Below are 20,860 nucleotides of genomic sequence, written 5' to 3'. Positions count from 1 at the left end.
AATTCTCCTAATCCAGGTTGTGACGCATACATTTCCACTGAGGAGATTTTCTGTCTTGTAAAGGCATGTAGTTTTACTCATAAATCTGATAGGCCTGCCACACCCCAGATATAACATCTGGCTATAACCTCACAATGCACAGTATGTACATGTGGTGTATATAGGTAAGATTTAGTTGAAACAAGCAAGGGCTGTGTGTGTAAAACTTTATACAGGTATGGAATACTCAGCTTAGTGTAAGTATGGAAGGTGTAATAAAAAAATATTGTAGGCCAAGAAATTTTTGATGTTTAATAGTCATAACCGTCTAGTAGGAGATATTTTATACCCAAGTTCTCGCACGCTTCTTTAAATGAAGCAAGCTACAATCCACTAATAACACATATATTTTAGGACATTACTAAATCAATTAGTTCAGTAATTAATTGACCTGACCTTGTGAGGAACACATACACACAGACACAAAGTTGAATGAGATGATACAAGTACCTTGAAAAGACTGATTTACCAGCTTGTGGATCTCTTTGAATAAATTCCATGTGCAGTCATGGGATGTTTGACTGTTTCTATGACTTACATTTCTCTTTTTTTCTCTTTACCTTTGCTGTTTTTGAGCAGTCTCTTTTTCCAGTGTTGTCTTACTTACAGCTCATCACCTTCACACCAAACTAACATATACTCAATATTCAATGTGTATATAAATACATGTAAATATAAACATTACCTTTCATTTATGCCACATTTAAAGGCAGAAAAGATTTCTAATGTAATTTGCTTGGTTCTTGAAGGAACGCCTGAAATTTAGGGTTAATGCTTATCTTTTTCATTTTTTGATCAATTTAAAGGATCACAGCAACAGTAGCATAACAATTCATGGAAAACTGAATATCTATAAAAGACCCCCATTAAATTGACACCAAGTGTATTAATAGGATGGGATGCTTTGATTTTCTTCTGTTGAAAAATATTAATGGAAATGGCTATCAAAAAATTTCTTCTCCAGATATTTGTATTTGACTGTTTTTGCGTGATGACAGAAGTTATTCGACAGTATTAGATAGTACTGGAAAAAGTATTCTGTCCTGCCAAAAAAGCATTTTACATCGCTTCAAACATGACACTTTGATGCCTAGGACTGATTTCAAAATTCCAATTTTGATTTTCTAATTGAAATATTGAAAGTTCCAATGTTGGAAAATGCATTCTTGCCTGGAATAAACATTTTTTCAGATATGAAGCATCATGAATTAATCCTGTCTTTTTCCTTAACTCTATTCTTCCCTACCCAGACACACCACATTACTGAAGATGTTTGACACACACCAATATCCACTATCTTCTGTGTCTTGAATCATGAAGTTATACCAGTTTTAGCAGGTTAATGATAACGAAGTTCCATTACCCACCAACAAATGAAGTGTGATGGACCTACAGTGTGACTAAGAATGCATTTCTGTCTATTGCTAAACAAATGTATTTTTGCTTGGCTCAAATTTTCTCCAAATTTGGGGAAAAAAATCTATGTTCTCATTTCTGCCTGCTGTATTTTCCATTCAGACTTTACAGCTTTCTTTTTTTGTTGTTCCAGTTGCTTTTTGTCACTACTCCTGGTGGCAGCAGTGGTGTGGAAGATCAAACAGACCTGCTGGGCCTCTCGACGGAGAGAGGTAAGTCTATATTTAAAATTCCATGTTGGATAAATCAGACGTTATACCTCATTTTTGAGGTTACTTAGTATGATACTGTCCAATTTTCATCTGTTACAAAACTTAAGGACAAGTTTTGTGTGAAAAATGTCATGTATTTGTGTGCTCAGTCTTTTGCATTCCAATTTAAAGTGACACAGGATGACAATCAGTTTTGGGCAAACAGCAGGTAATCAATACCAGGTGTCATATTTTAGAGCCTAATTAGAGCCTGAGTGTTTGATTCAAGTTATGGCATGTGTTTCACAGTGTGATCAAGTTACCTGTATTTAGTGGGAAAAACAAACAAACAAAAACTACAACACAAAATAATTTACTTTTTAAAGTTTACCACTGGGAAAGTGTGCTGAGAAACTGAATGTAAATATGTCAATATCACTTCAGTGTTGGTATGAAATGCAGGGTCTAGAAAGGATGGAAATGAAAAGGAATAAACATTAAGATGATTGACAGTGGGGAGATTAAAGAAGAGGTTCTGAAAAATACAAAGGAGGAAGTAGGATATGCTGGAAGTGAGTAAATGTATGGAAAATTTTCTTCTTTTCCCTCAACCCTTTACTGCATGTCCAAGAGCAACCAGCCATTTCCATATATTTTGTGTGAATCCTATTTTCTTGTAGATGCTCTGTGGCATACAGCAAAGAATTTGATTTGGGTTAACAGCCAATCTTATTACTTGCAGTGTATTAATTTAGCCTCTATTATCTGTGTTCCTTTTGTGGTTGACATTGACAATCATAGGATCTGGATTTTTATATCCCGATTGAAAGCAAAAAACAAGGATGATGGCTATCGTGCCCCAAAATCATGCCTATCTAAAGAATTAAAGTCAATAAAAATTAATGGGGGCAGATGGACTCTCCTTATTAAAATTCTGCTCACTTTGTAGGTCAGCTCATGGTATTTCATAAACTGTTTATCACTGCCCTTCAGCTGACAGAGGGAACTAAATAATAATAAAAAAATGATTAGAATACTTCCATCTCTAAATTTGAGGTTAATCTAGGAAAACATGTTTTTTTCAGCTTTTGTTGGCATCCGAATCCCATTTTTTTTCTGGACCTAAAAGTAGCAGACTGTTGTACAATTTTATATTTGTGAAGCTTGGACTTTAATTGCATTTAAGATCAGTTTTAAATTTCATGCATAATGGAAGTGAAATTAAGTAAATACGAACACAATCTTAAGGTCTTCAGGTTCACCATGAAATAAACAGAATCACCAATTACATAATGTACATATATCATTCACTATCTTAACCTCCTTTACTTTATAACAATTTTAACACTAACTCAAAGGCACATACACATTTAAGATCATTGCCATAAACATTACTATTTTAACTAGTCGCCCTATGTACACATCCATTGACTAAACAATGCCGAATAGCTGCTGCAACACATGCTAATATCTCAATTACCAGTAAACACACATTCAGTTCAGTGCAGGTTCTTTTCCCATGGTTCACTCTCTACAACAAACTTTTAACAAATACACTCATTTAACATCAACCAAACATAGCTCTCACCTGTTTAAGGGTAACTTAATGTAAGCAAACACAGATAGGATGTTACTGTCTCCAAGTTCGCCATGTAATGAGCGAACTGTCATCAGCGCTTCCCTTACAGGTGAGGGAGAGAAAGCAAACCCAATCAATCTGTGATAAATCAATTTCTAAATCGTGCTCAACTTGTAGAATTAACCCTTGAAATTTATGAAAAATACAATCAATATTCTATTTACAGTCGGAATGTATTTCAACTAAAAAGTACCACTACTTTCATTCTTCTCTTTTTACATACCCACAACATATCCAGGTTGTGACCTCATTTGAATAGTTAAATCTTTTTCACAGTACTGACAATAGTAATTTCTCATCCAATGCAAACATAAGGATATTATGACAGGAGGTGGTTTGGGTATTGTATTTATTTAACATAAGATAATAAGAATTAGACAAGGAGTGGGGACCAAAGGGATAAAGAAGTAACACCAGTAAATGCCATGGAGGCTGACCACTCTGAAGCTACCTGTGTGGGGGAAGGGAGTGAGTGGGTTCTGACATTTCAACAAAGCAAATTCAAAGGTTTTTTCCTCACAAAAATTCACACAAGTACATAAAATCCTTCTCTAAACAAAACCTGCGAGCAGACCCTGTGCCTGCTTAGCATAATTATCCTGTCATCTAACAGTGTTTACCACAAGTAGGTCCTTTATGTTTCAGCTTACAACTGCAACATTTGCAACATTGCAACATTTTTCTTAAATGACATATACACAGCTCATACATCTTATAATACCATTGGAATTGTAAGATGAGAAAAGGCTGTATGTGATACTTGTATTAGTTGAGAAAGGAAATAAGAAAAAACAGCTATATTTGTTTAGCTATAAACAGCTATATGTTTTGTTTTAGTGAAGCAAGTTTGTTTCCATTTTTTCCACATTACAGGAATAGTTTGTTAATTTTTGAATCATGTGTTTCTGTCAAGAAATCAATGAGAAAGTTGATTGCGTTTTTGCAAATGTGGATATGCATCTAACAGCCATTTAGAATGACATTGCACAAAAGTGGAAACATTGGAAACCTTGACCTGGGTCTGTCTGAAGACACTAAAGTCAGCTTGCCAGCCCTCCCAAAGCTCACTAAATTATACATTGAATCCTGTTTAATCTGCACAAAAGACTAATTGTAAAAATTGCAAGTTGATGCTTTTTTGGAGCTGATCGTAATAAGTTGAAATTCTCTTATCACCATGAAGTTGCTAGGCAATCAGTAGGATTAGAGGAATATTGGCCAAGAAGTAATCACTTCCTGTAAAACATGTCCACACTTATCTCTTGCTTTTGATGTTTTGCACTATTAGAAGTGTTGATAGGTAAGTATGAGTACCTTCTGGAGAGCTATTTTCAGCAGATTCAAGTCTTCTCAAATGTCCCTCTGTTAACATAGTATCCCACCAGCACTTGTCTGTTGAAAGAGCTCAATCAGCAGTCATTGATTGCTTTAATAAGATTATCCTACTCTTAAGCCCCTGGTCACCTTGATTGTCCCTTGTTAAGTGAAAGTTTGTAGTCTAACAATTTTATGTGATGTTTTGTTTGATGTCATTTCAATAAGAAGTTCACCCTAGCTTATAACGCTTCTAACTCCACAGGTAAATTGTTAGAAAAAGATCCTAGTTTATAGTAAAACAATCTAAACCTTTTCAGGGTGAACCCTGTCCCTTGTCCAATGTCAGTTGGAATTTACTTCACCTCCCAAGAACCCCTCAAAAGATAAGCAGTTGAGATAATGGATTGCTGGAAAAATGGAGATACAATTAAGATGAATGTTGTCCTTCAGTCTTCGGCAACTGCAGCACTACACATTTTTAAAATGAATTCTTGATACATGAACATAGAATCATTATCAAAGGTATTGATCAGCTCAGACCATTAACAATAGTTGAAGATTGTACAGACTGTACAGTCTGTTCTGGAGTTATTGAGCCAATAGAATTGAAACCAAAATCAGACTTATCGTGATAGATATTTGTGACCCCCATACATGAATAGATAAATTTAATACATTCTGATATTCTGCTTTATGTTGTTTTCACCTAACATTTTATGATATTTTGATTATACGGTTTGATTTAGCCATGCAGTGGTGGTGGGTACTGCCTGTGATCTTTTGAAAGGACAGTGTGACCTGCTTAGGTGAAGAATATGCACAGACCTACCCTTTTATAGAGTCCTCTGAAAGGAACAAAAGTCTGTATTCACAAGATAGATAAGTCACACACTCAGTTGCCAAATTAATCAAGTTGCATAGCATATGCAACCTTATCACAACAGTGAATGAGTGCAGCTTGTATTCTTGACAAAATCAGTCCGTCATTGAACATTAATTGGTTTTACAGAGTTCACTCCAGCCTTTTGTCATTAATCTAGTATTCATTTCTAGAATGTTTCTGTTAGGGTGCCAACCCCTTGATGATCATATTCCCAGCACATTCTGGATGCATGTGCTGGACACCAAACAAAGCACATTCATTCGCTGACTTTTATTCCATTCTCTTCAAATACTTTGCAGCTTTAAATTAATCCTGCTACATGATAAATAACATTACTCCTATCTGACATTTAGGATTAATGTTGTTTGATTTTCAATGTTTCTGTTGAAAAAATAAGCCGTTAGCTATTTTCTCTTTTTTCGCAACAACCTCACCAGCTACCTTTATCTTGTGTTTATCTTTTTGAAAAGGGCAAAATCTCTCATTTTGACCTGTAGCGTCCAGCAGCTTAAATCTATAGGTTTGATGTTACTGTAAGATGTTTCATGCTAGAGATGTACAACAAACCCACATGAACCCCTGGGTTCTTGAGTTTAAAAATCAGAGCTGCAAAAATAGACCAAGAAAAATCAATGGGATGATCAATCTCAATTTCATATGGCAGTTGTTCTTTCTCACCTTTCCCTGCCCTGAGTGTGTTTTTAGTGATTCAACAGAGCACCATTGAAAATACCTAAATTTTCCCTTTGTTCACTTCCTATCAGTCACTCTGTTTTTTTATTGAAGGTATTCTATCTATAAAAAACATTATTTATGTTGCAGAGAAAAGAGTAATGCAAATGTGTACCCCATGTTGGATTTGATAAATAAAATATTATTAAATATTTAGTTTTTATGTTTTATTTGGGCCATAGACATAGTTAAGATTTGGTAGAAAATTGACATTTTTTACTTTAAATATCCAGTTGTTGGTTATCTAGTCACATGTAGCTGTAAAGTCGGCTCTCATAACACCTTCACCGATTTCTACCCACAGGAAACTGTACAGAGCCTTTAGTGTCATTTATGTCCTTGCAGGTATGAACACTATTCTGGTGGTGTGACACAAAAAAGAAGCAAAATAGGATTAAATATCAGTACAGCTGTTCTCTACTCGCTACTTATGTAGGGAAAGATAAAAGTTTGTCCGATTGGGGGGAAAAAAAAACATGGGTGAAGGTATAATTCAAATGCACTAGATTTGTCATCGATGGATGAAACATAGGGATTTCTATGGACTGTGACTGGTTCATTTTAAGATAACATGTAATGGTTTATTTCCAACATATGAGTATATGAATATACAACACATGAATTTAATGTCATTGTTCTCTTGTTATCTTCCCACTAGACCCACTAGCACAAAACCTGCTGTGACAGGCTTTTTTGTTAACCTGTCCCAACGTAGTCCTGGATACCACAAAGTATTGCTTCAAAAAGGCTTTATCTGAAATCGCCTGCACGCACGCACGCACGCATGCACGCACGCACAAACGCGTACGTCTTTACCATTCAATTGAGCTTTTATTCTTCTGTATACCTCTACAGACTGCATCTGAAATTTGCTAATTAATGGTCAGATTATTGAATACTGACGTTTACTGAGAAGGTATTCAGAATGAGGCTGATAGCAAGCTCAAAATCTTCTTAAAATTTATCCACACCAGCAGATTTCTTCTTTTATATATATATATATATATATATATATATATATATAATATGAGGCAATCAGTAAGTAGTTTTACAGTTTAGTGTTTTTGAAAGAAGGATAGGTTTAGATTTAAATAGTATCCAACAATATTAGCTCCTCATTTTGTTCCATATTAGCTTTATTTTTTTTTTCTGTAAAGCGCTACTATAATCGTGCATACTTAAAGACATACACATTGAATCGAAGATAGAACAGGGCATGAGGTCAATCATCACATCAGCTAAAATCTTCTGTAATCTAAAGTACAATTAGATCTTAAAGCAGCAAACTTAAGCTCTTCACAAATCCAATAAACAGTCAGTGATGTCCTTGGTGCTAATATGTTGCCCTGTTTAGATATCGATCAGACACTGCACTGTTGATGAAAGTGTGGCGCTAGTTGTTTTACAATATTGATTAGTGGTGGGGGGAAAAAAGAAGCTATTTTCTGCTCGATCTAAGCAGCAGAAATAGGTTACCATCTCTGTACAAAACCCTTGGGACAATTTTTTGAATTTCCAATGTTTTGAATATTCAAGCTATTACAACTTTATGTTTTTTTTAATATCACTCAGTGCAATCTGGATGTTTTGGATATTGTGGTAATTGACAAAAAAACAAGAAACAGGAGCCAAAAATGTTTATTTAGAAATGTTCCAGTAGCATTATGTTAACTGTAAGCATCTAGGAATTAAATGTAAACTTTCAAAATTAAGGTTGACATAACTGGAAATTGTCGCTTCATCACTTTAATGTGGGGCACAGTAATTCCAAATGTCTTTAGGGCATAGATGTTTTATATAGTCTTTCAGTGTTTACTCATTGATATTTTCTATTGATTTTTAGCTTTGTACTGTGATAGCCCTGTGGGTGTAGTATACTGTGTATGAACACTGCAGCAATGCACAGTTTATCATTTTTAAGTTGCTTCTATTTTCAAACTCCAAGCCTTTTCATGGCTTCTTATCTAAAACCAATATCTCAGGTTTTCATAGAATACTATCTATGTTTACAACAGTTCTAACTAATAACGCAATGATGACAACAACACATTGAAGCTATCTCTCTAACTATGTGTTTCAACTATGTTTCTCATTGTTTTCCAAATGCTGCATCACTTGAAAAATTTTACAGAGAAATCGTGATTGCACCTGCTTTCTGTTTTATTTGTTTGTTTTTTTTCATAACAATAATTCCTTTTGGAATTAAGGTTCCTTCTTGTGTTGTCGGCTTCCCATGAAAAATTCCTGACACAATACAACTGATATCGCTAAATACGTAGATTATGTAGCTTTTTGGATGGTGTCAGCCTATACATACTCAGTATACACTCAAAATGGCACAGCCTTTTAAAGTATTATATTTTGATTAACCTACATTGAGCTAATCACTCATCCGTTTTTTCATATTACAGCAACTGATGAGAGAGCGTCAACAGATGGCCAGTCGTCCATTCGCTTCAGTCGCAGTTGCACTGGATGCCAGAGGAGAGCAAACTGCAAAAGTGTTGCAACCCATAATTGATGTGAGTTATATGCTTGCATACATGATCACATATAAAGTAATATATTATAAGTTACATTTCTTTAACACCTTTCAAATTAACTGATCATTGTTGCATGCAGCCACTATGATAATTTAAATGTCCAGTATCACCACTTTCTCAGACATCATTCTCTAAGATGAAACAGCATTCTTATTTTTTTCTGTTTTCATAGGACGTTGTGGCATTTTGCCTCATAAAATTATTTCCTCTCACAACATATCTGTCTGCAAATGATAATAATAATTATAATAAAATTTGTTGAGTGACATGAAATGTTTAGAAATGGTGAAAAAATCATGTGTTTCCTAAAGCTCCAAATGAAAACCACATGTTTCAAAACAGTGCCATTTATATGTAAGAGACCAAAATATATCTGATGATTTTGAATCAAAGCATTTAAATTAATTTATTTACCTATGACTCAAACCCATTATGCATTTCAAAGAGATAAAGTCATCAATTCAATGACAATCCAAAAGAATTCTCACTGAATTCTCAACCCTCATGCCCCTCTGTTAGATAAAATATCACCAGAGAAACATTCAATCAATTAAGTATACTCCCTTTAGTGTAAGTATTGTGTCATCACACAAAATATCTAAAAGCATCATTCATGGTCATTTCAACTTACCACAAAGATATGTTGATCACTTTTACATGTGTTTTTAACAAAGTCATTATCATACACAAGGTGTTTAGCATGTTTACACTGAGTCAATGAGTCTTTTATCTCTGTATCTCTGTAATTCAATATGTTCTGAATGCTCATGTTTGTTTGAGTCCTTTTAGTACTGTCTTCCTTACAAGTCATATCTTTACACCAATAATTTTATAGCTTTCAAGCAAATAGAAAATAAAAATAATTTTTACACCAAGCACAATCAAGGACTCGATGCCACAAGGGATAAAAGCATAGTTAAAAGCAGTACTGAGAGCTACATCCTCAAATTGGCATCAGAGGACCAACAGTGTTTCCCCACTCAAGGCCAGCTCTGTGTCACCTGCCTCTGAGAGAAAATCACTGTGGCAACCGGCAAAGAGGTACTACATAAGCTATTAGTGTAGTGCTGAGCAGTACTCAACATGCATTATGGTGTCTTGAAGGGCAATGTTTAGAGCAGAAGCGGAGAAAAATAATGCTTCTTACCTCTCTGAGTGCACTTCATTGTTGCACTTTTCAAGCAGTAAAGTGCAATCTGAATCTCAATAGTTAAAGAAACCGCTATTTTGATTGCATCAGACATGATTTCAGTTAACTAATGAAGCACTCGTCAGTGGGACATGTGTGCTTGGTCCATGAAATACATTATAGCACAATTAAGTCCAGGAGTGCTCCTCCCTCTCACAACCGAAGATGCTGTATGCATTATAGAATGTATTAAGGTAGAGAGTTGGTGCCCACTGGAGAGTGTCTCTGTAAACAATGTCACAAGCTGTTTTGGAAATGATAACTGGAAAAAAAAGCGCATCCTCCATTTTCTGCTTCGTGACCTTCCCAAGATGCTTCATGAACCTATAAATGCTTGACTGTCTTTCACTCCGATGTCTGTTCAGCTTTTAATGAAGTTATAGTGACAGTGTTTTGCCAGAAGCTCTTGAGAACATTGTGGTAAAGATTCCCATGTGGCATTTCCCTTGTAAATTCAGCATGCTAAAGTGAAACAAGTGACTTCCTCGCCTCCACATATGCATATTATATTCACACATTTTAGTGAGGATAAGAAAAGCATTTCTAAAATGAATGGAACAGTTCATTGTTTAATCTAGGATGAATAAACTTGTAATACTAATGATTCTAAGTCACTCAAAAATGTATATTTATTAGTTTGTGATAATCGCATTGTCTGCTGAGGTAGGTAGACTTGAGCGCTTTGTACCATTTGAGACTGCAGAAAATCTCTGCTTTAGTTTCTGCAGCTTTTTAAAACAAAGAAACACATTCAAATAACATTTCTGAACCAATGGAAACTCTCAATTGCTATTGTTAATGCTTTTCCTTTTGAAAAATTAAATAATTAATGTTGTTTGGAATATGTGCTCAAGGTTTTAAGGTCTTCTGATGTGACAAATTGACATGTTATTTGCTGTTACATTACAAAGGAATTAATAGTTGTATAATAGTAAGTAATTGATTTGATTTTTTTGGAGGTGTTATCTTTCTTCACATTCTAAGTATGTAAATTGTATAGAAAAGTCTGTGATAATTAGTTGGCAGTCTAGGAACCAAACCCAGAAGTGCATTAGCTGAACCCAACATCTCTAAATAGGTTATATAACATAAGCTGGGCCTTAAGGTGAAACACAAGAGGGTTCACTGTGTAAAGGATAAATAAAGGATAAAAAAAATATGAGAATTTGCATTGTATATCATTTAGATCTCATTTTTGACTTTCTACTTTATTATTGGTTACTCTGATGTACAAAAAGGTTTGTTAAGTTTCAAACAGCTGTATAGATACAGCGGTATCACAATAACTGATTGATTTGTATGTAAAGAGAAACATATTTTGTCAGAAATAGCATTAACAACATCATCTTCTATCATAGTCTATCCGTACCATATTGTTATTTTTTTCTGGTTTTTAACAATCCTGTCTGAGACGTTGTATTTTGACTACTTATTTGAGAAGACAAAAAATCCAGTCCACATGGTTTTTCATCTACAAATGCATCTGTGGGACTACATACAGCTCCATGGTTTGCCTTGGCAACAACTGAAGGTGAGCTGAAATGAAACAAACCTCTTTTATAAATGTTAATTGGTCAGCATCTGGCATCACTTAGCATTTTGAAATAGTTGTTGATGTCAAAGAGGACACTGATGACAGGCTAGTATTACTGGTTTCCTATTTGTGTCAGCAGTTCCATTGTTACTACTACCTCAGACCACTCAGCTGCTGACTTAATGCAGACAAGACAAACAACATAACAGGACACTTACAACAGACACTTACATGATTTTGTTTCAAAAGTTTGTTTTTTATTTGAATTCAACTAGACAGACTAAAGTTAAAAAATTAAAAATACCTTTCAGAATAATATCTGGAAAATGGCAAAATATACAGTTATTTTTACACTAAATGAAATTGGTGATCCGGCACCAGATGTTCACTTCCTCCCATTTTTACTGTCGAAAATATCTTAGACCCAGCTCCATGATTGCAATGCCCCCCCCTACTCTGATTAGTACCAGGTCTTAGTCATAAAATCGATTGGACCCTCCAGCTGGTTGACAAAGGGAATGACAAGTTATCCTGCCTACTTTCTCCATTTTTGGTTGGCTTGTACTTATTAGAGATAGACATTGCTTTTAGTGACAAAATGTCAACAGCTGTTGGCCATAGAACAAACTGGGCCCAAGCACTCAAAGTCACAGTTGTCTCCACCATGGCCAGCATTCAACACATGGGACCAATAACAGACAACTAGTATGATGGATGGCACCTGTCAACAGGAAAAAGGAAAGCAGATGCTGAATGTGTGTGTGCATGCATGCATGCGTGCGTGCGTGCGTAAGAAAAACAGATCAGAATGATGAGTAGTGAATACACATTGTTCTAAGCCAGAATTCAGGTGTCTGACCATTGTACATTGTTAAAGCGTTGAAAGTACTGGATTTTGCATCAGTCTCAAGGGATCTACTTATATTATTGTATTGTTATAGCCAGCATGATCTCAGCTAATTAATTATAAAATTTTCTATGCATTACATCTGGATCATGTAGAACCTTTTTTTTTTTTGAATCTCATTTTCTTCTGCTGTCCAATTGCTGTACATCAAAGCATGCCGTGCTCAAGCTGAACTTGAAAAAAACACAAAGAACAAGGGAAGCAAATTTGCACAATTGAGGAAAAATGGTATGACTTAACCTGAGGCAGGACAGCTAGCATGCGAGCATTTCACACTGAGCAAGATTGCGTTCGGCAAATCTTGAAATTTAATATGGTCAAACTTCCCAGATCAGTAACAATTGGACTGTATAGAGAAGGCAACAGCCACAAGAGGGAAAAAAAAAACCAAACCGTTTATAAAGTAATACTACTTCTCATGTTTCTTGGTTAGAAATAGCCTTGCTCTGCTCACATGTTTTACAAGGTGGAGTCTCATCTCAGTGCAAGTGATTTGTTGGGAGCAGCTTTAATGATGTTTCAGCCAGTGATCCATGTATTTATACTACTATAGCTTACAGGAGGTTATCTTTTATATAAACAGAGCATCAATTCAATTAGATGCTTTGCATGACTTTTAGTTTGTACAACAGTTCATTAGAATGATCACTTGAATGGTCTTGAAATGGCTGCCAATTTAATAACCCTTGACAGTCAGCATTTGCTTGAGTATGTGCCTCTCTGTCATCCACATACCTGTGCAGATACACAATATCATTCTGATTATGGGACTTAATTAGACTATGGAAACAGGCACAGAAATAGTCTTTTTGAGAGAACCATGTCATTGTTTGATTATGTCTGTTGAATTGGTCTAATTGCTGTGAGACAAGGATGTGGTCATCTATAAATTAAGTGTGGTCTGGAGCATTTATTCCTATGTTTTTGTTAGATGTTTGCTCATTTCCACAAAGACCAAGGTCCACAGTCAATGCACTGTTTTTCCTTTGTCTTTCCTTTGTTCCTGTGTATTTAAATGGCTTAATAATAAGACATGTCTGAATAAGCAGGAGCACAAGCATATACACATGCATAGATTGTCTACTCACCACCTCCAGGTCTGTATACCCATCATCCATTTGGATACAAGTTCTTAAATCACAGGATAAACATCAATGAACTGCAAATGCATTAAATACCTGAAAGGAATTTCTATTATTGTATTACAGAAAATATTATTGTGCTTGTAGCTTCACATGAAGCACTGCAGGATATCTGTGGTTAGCTCCTTAATATCTGACAGAATGAGTCCATCCTGCTTTGTTAATATGTGCTGCTCTTTTTACTTAAACTTTCACTGTGGGTGTTTTTTGTCAGTGCCAACTTTATTTTTGCTTAATAGCAAATGTAATAAAATCAAGTAAAATATGACAGGATAGAGAAAACTACAGGGGGAGACGGACGAAGACAAATGTTTTTACATGTTATTATCAAGTGATAATGAAGTTGTTACCTCAGCGGAAGACTGACTGTTTCCAGAACTGACTACCAGTTAAATATGTATGCAGACCAACCTCCTGAGAGCAGGAGATGAAGCAAAAGAAAAACAACACTCTATTAATTTAGAGTCAAATCCCCTTTGTGCTGTAGTCCTTAATCTGTGACCTGATTGTGCATGTTTTAACTAATTAGAAGTGAATGGATGCACCCCAAAGGCACTAGCATCATGCACTTTCAACCCTTCACCTTAGATTGTTTAAATAGGATCCCATGTGCATAGATGTCGACAATACCTACCCTGTTTTTTCCTGGTTCATGTTTGAAAGAAATTTGAAATTTTCTCCATGGATTTTGGGAAAATGACAAATCCCATCTTATTATTACAATCATAAATTAGCAGTCCACCACCATTTGTCTCTATCAGTCGAAGGTGATTCTTGGTACAAAAAATAGAAAACAAGCTTTAACGAATTCAGGACATTGGCAAATTACTTAAATTCTGCACAAGAGTTTTTTCAAGATCATGTCATTCAATTCAAGGCACTGTTCAATAAAGAGACTCATCAAGAAAATCACCTTATTAATCAACATTCATTGGTATACAGTGCTAAACCTATTTGTTATTAGCAGTTTAGCAGTCTAGAGGGCCATCAGCAGAGCACACATGTGCATACCTGCATAACTTATCTTGTGATATTTTGCACGTTTCAGTTTTTATCCATTATCTACAGAAAGAGCTTCTTTGGTGGACTTACAAAGAGCTTCATCTTGATGAAGTGCTTTTTAAACCTGTTCACTTACTTGTCAGTTGCAATTATGATGGCATTTTAAAGGACAGATTTAATTTGTAATTACAGCAGACTTTATAATGCATGCTCCAATGGAAGGAAGATTGCACTTGATTTATTTTAAAGACCCCACACTCCAAAGTGTAAGTCAAACTTTATTGTGAGAGAATTGTCATCTTCAGCACTTAAGCAGCTCTCAAACTAAGGCAGAATACACATATTTGATGTCACAGATACGGTGCCCACATTAAGGTCTCTCTATTCACATCACTGTTAATAGACAAAGCTGCCTGAATTGGGCTAAAACGAACATTTGTTGAGACATTGAGTTCAATAATAAGCCAGCTGTATGTAAGCTACATTGTTGAATGTATCAGATATAATTAAAGTCAATAGAGAACAATCACAACACTCCTTAGGCACAGATAAGACTTTGGGTGATAATTATCTATTTTATACAGCTAACAGCTAGCAGCATCAGCGTACCGCTGCTCTGGTACAAAATCTACTATCATGCATACGCAAACCTGAGCTATCTTTTAGTTGTGTTTTTACTTGTTATTTAAAGGAAAAGAAACCCTGCTTTAAGTGGAAAAATATCTTTAATGATCTAATGAAATCATAAAGTGAAATCATATCTAGTCACATGAATAACGTCTTTGTGACGTCCTTGAAAGAGGTAAACATGCTGCTGCTGGATGTTTCAGACCTCCTTAATATTGTAATATTGTAGACAGATTTTCAGTTGCTTCAACTCACTGTAGTAGTAGACCTTTTGACTTGGTTAATATGTTCCACATGGATGTTCAAGAGTACTTTTGAGAATACCTACTCTGAATGTGGAAGTACCCAAAAGCTGTGAGAGTTGAAATACAATGAAAATAGTATTAGTGTTTTTAAAGGAACATTTTTTCTAAATAAGTCACTGTCACTCAGCACTTATCTAAGGCATAATGCCTACACATCTGTTTTCCTCTGCTGCATCTCATCGCAAAACTAAAGAAAGGCAGGCACAAAGAACTAAATTCTAGGCATATTATTATTTCCAAAACATGCTGTGAAACCCTGACATTCATTGTAAGGATGACATGTTTTTAGGGCTTGAGACAAGTTGTTTTGGCCATTAACTCTGAGTGTAGCCCTGAACAGAGTGAACTGTCAAATCGAGAGCGACACTAGTGTTTTTTTTTGTTTTCAAAGATCAATTAAAGCATTTGTCTCAGAACGACATTTTTTCCTAAACAGTGTTTCTCCAGCAGTTAATACTTTTGACTGGGGGTCTCTTAAGGTTGATTGATAAAGTACAGTTTTTCTACCTAACAAAATTGATGGCGAATTTGAGTCAATTCATATTTGAATCATATGAATCATCAATTTTTGTCACTGTATTTTGTGCCATAAGAGGAAGAGTTATTTGATATAAATTTCAGCTTAAACAAAAAGTTAAGAAACAAAAACTGTATGGAAAAGGACTTTTAATCTGCTCTAATTGGTTCATCTCTCCAAAGGGTGCTCCAAAACCTGTTGCGATGGAGCCCTGTTCAGGAGGGAAAGCTGCTGTTTTAACTGTTTTGATACGCCTACCGTCGGGGCTCTCGGGCCTACCTCCACCGGGGCAATCAGGTAATGAACCAATTTTTTCTGTAGGGTTTAAAATGTGTTTCTATTAAAGATTCATTTTGCAAAAATAGTAATCATTTTAGCAAAAAATCGGGACACCACTTTCCATGATATATATGTTTGGAGGTTTACCAGACAGATGAACAAACTAAACTATCCTCACATTTTTCAAATGTGCCAAAGCTTCCTGCACTGTTCTCAAATGATTTTAGATTAAGGATTACATATATTTCAAGAAAATGTTTATTCATTTGCAATTGTAAAATAATGTTTAAACGTTAAACTATTTCCCTTTCTAACAGTGCATGAATCTGTTAGTCATTTTGTCATTAAACATGTGACAATATGCCTTACCTGTCTTGACGCTTTCTCTTTTCCATCTCCATAATGTGCCTTTTCTTGTGTATTTTTTCTATCATTAGGACTCATCGTTGCCAGTGCATTGATCGACGTTTCACAGCAGAAACCGGTAGATTTTAAGGAAAAGTCCCAGGCCCTAAAGAACCGAAAGACCCTCCCTCCTGCACACCAAGGCACATGTGTCTGAATCTTAGACGAAGACTTCACAGGGTTCCCTGGTTCAACATTTGATACATGTCGTTTTAACCTGGCAAAGGTTCGAGAGACAAATAGTGGCTAAGTTAGAGGGTGTCAGTTGGCTGCTACTACGCTAATATGCGGAAGCTTGCCGCATCCCAGGATCACAATCTCTCTTTCCTTTCCTCTTCCAATAGTGTATTTGCATAAATGCAACTCTTGTCATGTGATATGAAATTATTTGTTACCCTGTGCCACAATACTTTGTCCTGCTCTCTACCAATCAGCTTGAGGACAGCATGGACAATCTTTGAGTCTTATGATGGGGGAAAGCTGCTTGCGTGTCTCAAAATGATATGAGATACAGATAAGTTAGATGGATCTGCACTTCTTGAAGCTCTACTTGTGAGTGTGACATTTCACTGACTATTCAGCATGGGGGAAAGCATTGGTGTCTGTAGTTGTAGTTAGATAAACTGATTTGTCCTCCACAGTATTGGAAGTAGAACAGAAGATTGAAAATATCAAGTAAATCTGCCAGTGGGTTTTGTCCTTTCTGAGTGCCACCAACAGTTTTCCTATGGTGCTACAGCAATTTGTTTAACGACACAGCTGACTTTTAACTCAGCATCTGCTGTTAGGGCAGAAATAGTTCTACTTTATTTGTGTGGAAAGCAAGGCACAAACCCAGGACACTTTCCAAGGTCAAAGTGACAAATAAGTGTTTTTTTTTCACACTATGTTTCCAATTACCGTTGAGGATCTGTTTAGACAGGTCATGTACAATGCATATGCACCATCCATGCTGAAGCTAAAGTCTGTATTTTCTGTGAAATACCCCAATGGATGAGACATCAGCCAGCAATCACTATAAGCTTTTGGAGGAACCAACTACGAATAGGAGGAGACAAGAGAAACCATCAATTGTCCATCTAAAGAATGGAAAACTGAAAGATAAGTTCCTACAGAAATGTCTAATCATTTCTGTGCAGTCAAAGAAACTGAGCATTTGGTTCTTTACTGCAGATTGTTACGCTATCATTTTGCTGGGCAACTTGAAACTGGTAAGTTGTTGGGTACAATCTGTAAGAGACATCTACATGATTAAGTGAAACCAGGGACAGTATGCTCTTCTGGCTCTCCAGTTGTTTTGTAAGATTTTTTAAAAGTCCTGTAAAGCTCTGACTTTATTTCCATCATGGAGTACAATGAGTGACATTACCTTTAAAATGCTTTGGCATGAAAGTCCAAAGGAGAGGATGTGCTGATCTGCAGAATTTTGAAAGCTGCTGACCATTTTTAGCCCTGACTCCCCTTTGAGCTGTACAGTGTCTTGTTGGAACAAATGTGTCACTTACTTATTTGGTTATCATGTATTTGTCAGGTTTTTATGACAGAATGGCCAGATATTTCCAATTATCTAAGGCCTCATCTGTTGATATGATATCTATAATAAATTGTAATTCTTTTGCTACACTTGTAAAAAGGGCATTTTTGTTAATATTTTATTTTGATATTTAACAAATTCCTGTGTAATGGAGCATTTAACTTGATTTTATCGTCGACTTAAATAAGTTTAAAATTCACTATATTTGAATTGTTCATTTTTACAGACTTTATGGGCATTGCCATGCATTTCTTTTTTCTTTATTTTTATTTTTCAATTTTTGCGAAGTGGTCATAATGCATTTCATAGTGCTCTGTCAAGTGTAAGTTGTTTTACTTTTAAAAAAACAGTCCTAAACCATTGTAATTACACAGGAATCAGGGTCTCTCTGTTATGTAAAAAAAAAAAGATGAAAAACTTTCCATCAGTCTCATCATCAGTGTATTTTAAAGATGAAAATACACCTCCTCTTCACCCCCTCTTCAAAAAAAAAGGAAACATTGAAAAGTATTTCACCAATAGTCTCACATAATTTTAGCATGGACATTAAATTAACCCAGGTTTTTTTTTTTTACCAAGTGGTTATTGTGTCTGAAGTTTTATCTCTCCCTTTTTTTCTGCTGAAACTAGAAAGACAATCAACAATTGAATATTTTGAGTCACAGCTAGTTTGACCTTTTTAAAGATCAGCATTTATTTCCTGTTTCTGCTTAATGTTCCTTTGAGGCAAAATTAGGGGGAAACTTACAGCCAGTCTTACAAGTCCAAAAAGATACAATATATGACACTGGATATTTCTGACTTGACATGCAGTGTATACATATCAGCCAGATTTTTTTCAAGGACAATGTATACCAGTAAAGAGTTCACTATGTGACCATGAACCCATTTACCTCTCATGAATATGGAAGGCATATTACTTTTAATATTCACTATAAACAGAGTCATACAGTGCAACTGGTCAGGAAGCTTTATCTGACTCCCAGGCACTATAAAAAGAGCCCCCACTTGTCCCCTTTGTTTGTTTAATAGGTACAAAAATTGTAAACCACCATGACTGCAAGGAGGCTAAGAATCATGTATCTAGCACCCTTATGATTTACAATGTATTCTATTGATTAATCACTGCTGTTATTGATAATGAAATGGCCAATCACAACATGTTTTTACTTTGTTCAAACAAAGAGTTGGACTACCTTACTAGACTATAAGTAGACGGTTATCCGGTCTCTACAACTGTTCCCGAAACACACCTAATTCTATTATTAGTTAGTATTGCTGTAAATATGCCATATGATATTTCCAAGTGAAAATGTAAAAATAAAATCACACATGAAATGTTAATGAAGGTGGAAAAATAAGTGCTCCAATATGTAATGAATCCTTTCTTGGCCATTGTTCTGCCCCACTTCAGATGTTCAGGAAAATCAGACTGGGTCTTTTCAGTGATCCTGGTAACAATCAAATAGCATGAAATAACCCCCCCAACACTAACTCTTGAGGAACTTAACTGGTAGAAGAAATACTGGTACTACCCTGTATTTATGCTACAGTTTTACATTTCTCAAAATTGTCTCCATGACACAAACATGCATTGAAACTCGTAAATTTTGGGCCATGAAGTAAATTATATGGGGCTCAAGGGTGGAATACATCTCCTTATTTCTTGTCTCTTATTGTAAAAAAATATTCCAAGGAAATGGCTCAATGCACCATCCTGATCTGTGGTGAAACCCAAGCCTATAGGGTCTTTTTTTTCTGAGATGTAATTTCAGCAGAGTCATGCTGCTTCTTTGTGAAAACCCCAAATAATATTTCAACAAATATTAATTAAAGGGTTTTGTTTCACGTTAGAGGGTCTGGAACTGCTCATGGATAAACTTGTGTCCACTTCAAGGGACTATGAAAGGGAAGTCCTCCATTATATCATTCTGTGACTTGATGATATACTGCCGGCATACAAAGGCGATTTGGGAATCTGCTTGAAATCAATGTGGAACTGATTTTCAACCTCATCCCTGGTGTGGTAACGTGTATTGTACCACGTACAATAGACTGCATTATGTTGAGTGACATGGTGAACAAGATAACTTAAGCTTACTAAAAAGTAAACTGAAAGTTTCTCAAGAAAGGATACAGGGCCTGAAAGTATTAGTTGTCAAGTTGCAGCTCTTAGTTTTTAGTTCTAATGCTTTTAAAATTCAACTTTTTTAAGAGTACTATGTACTCGTGATGTCCTTCACCAGTTCCAAATTGTTCTATATAGGACACTGGTGCAAATTTTTTTAAAGCATTAGGATTGTACTATTGGATCTGGATCCTGTCTTACAACAGTTGCACTGGTTTTTCTGATTTATCTATTTGTTTATTTGCATCTATTAATACCTGGGCTTTAGGTTGGAACCTTGATGCAAACATATTAATGGGCACTTAGTGTCAATAGTTAGCCAAACACTAAGGATTGACATTACTGAAAGACCAAATTACATTGTCTTGTAAACAACTACAATGAAACCAACTGTCTATCACTTACATCCAGGTTACTTGCCACATTGTAACCTCTAACAGAGAGTTCAATGTTCGGCCTTTACACCAGTTGAAATTAAGTTGTTTCATCTGAACCGAGTGACTCATGCAGACAAGCCCCAAAAATAACATC

The 20,860-nt window shown here is 35.6% G+C and overlaps 1 protein-coding gene across 1 annotated transcript in view; it reads left to right on the top strand.

The window, feature by feature from the left end:
- atrnl1b (attractin-like 1b) overlaps nucleotides 1–19,541 on the top strand; it is a 63,013-nt gene extending 43,472 nt beyond the window's left edge. The window contains exons 26-29 of the mRNA XM_086139665.1: nucleotides 1,589–1,667; nucleotides 8,629–8,739; nucleotides 16,166–16,280; nucleotides 16,700–19,541. Coding sequence (XP_085995791.1) covers nucleotides 1,589–1,667; nucleotides 8,629–8,739; nucleotides 16,166–16,280; nucleotides 16,700–16,824 — 430 coding nt within the window. The 3' untranslated portion in view covers nucleotides 16,825–19,541. The remainder of the gene's footprint in view (nucleotides 1–1,588; nucleotides 1,668–8,628; nucleotides 8,740–16,165; nucleotides 16,281–16,699) is intronic.
- The last annotated feature ends 1,319 nt before the right edge of the window (nucleotides 19,542–20,860 follow it).

This window comes from Fistularia commersonii, chromosome 32 (genome assembly GCF_037954325.1).
Source record: "Fistularia commersonii isolate RoL2024-O1a breed Wild chromosome 32, RoL_Fcom_v1.0, whole genome shotgun sequence".
NCBI lineage: Eukaryota > Metazoa > Chordata > Actinopteri > Syngnathiformes > Fistulariidae > Fistularia > Fistularia commersonii.
This window is presented reverse-complemented; position numbering and strand designations above follow the sequence as displayed.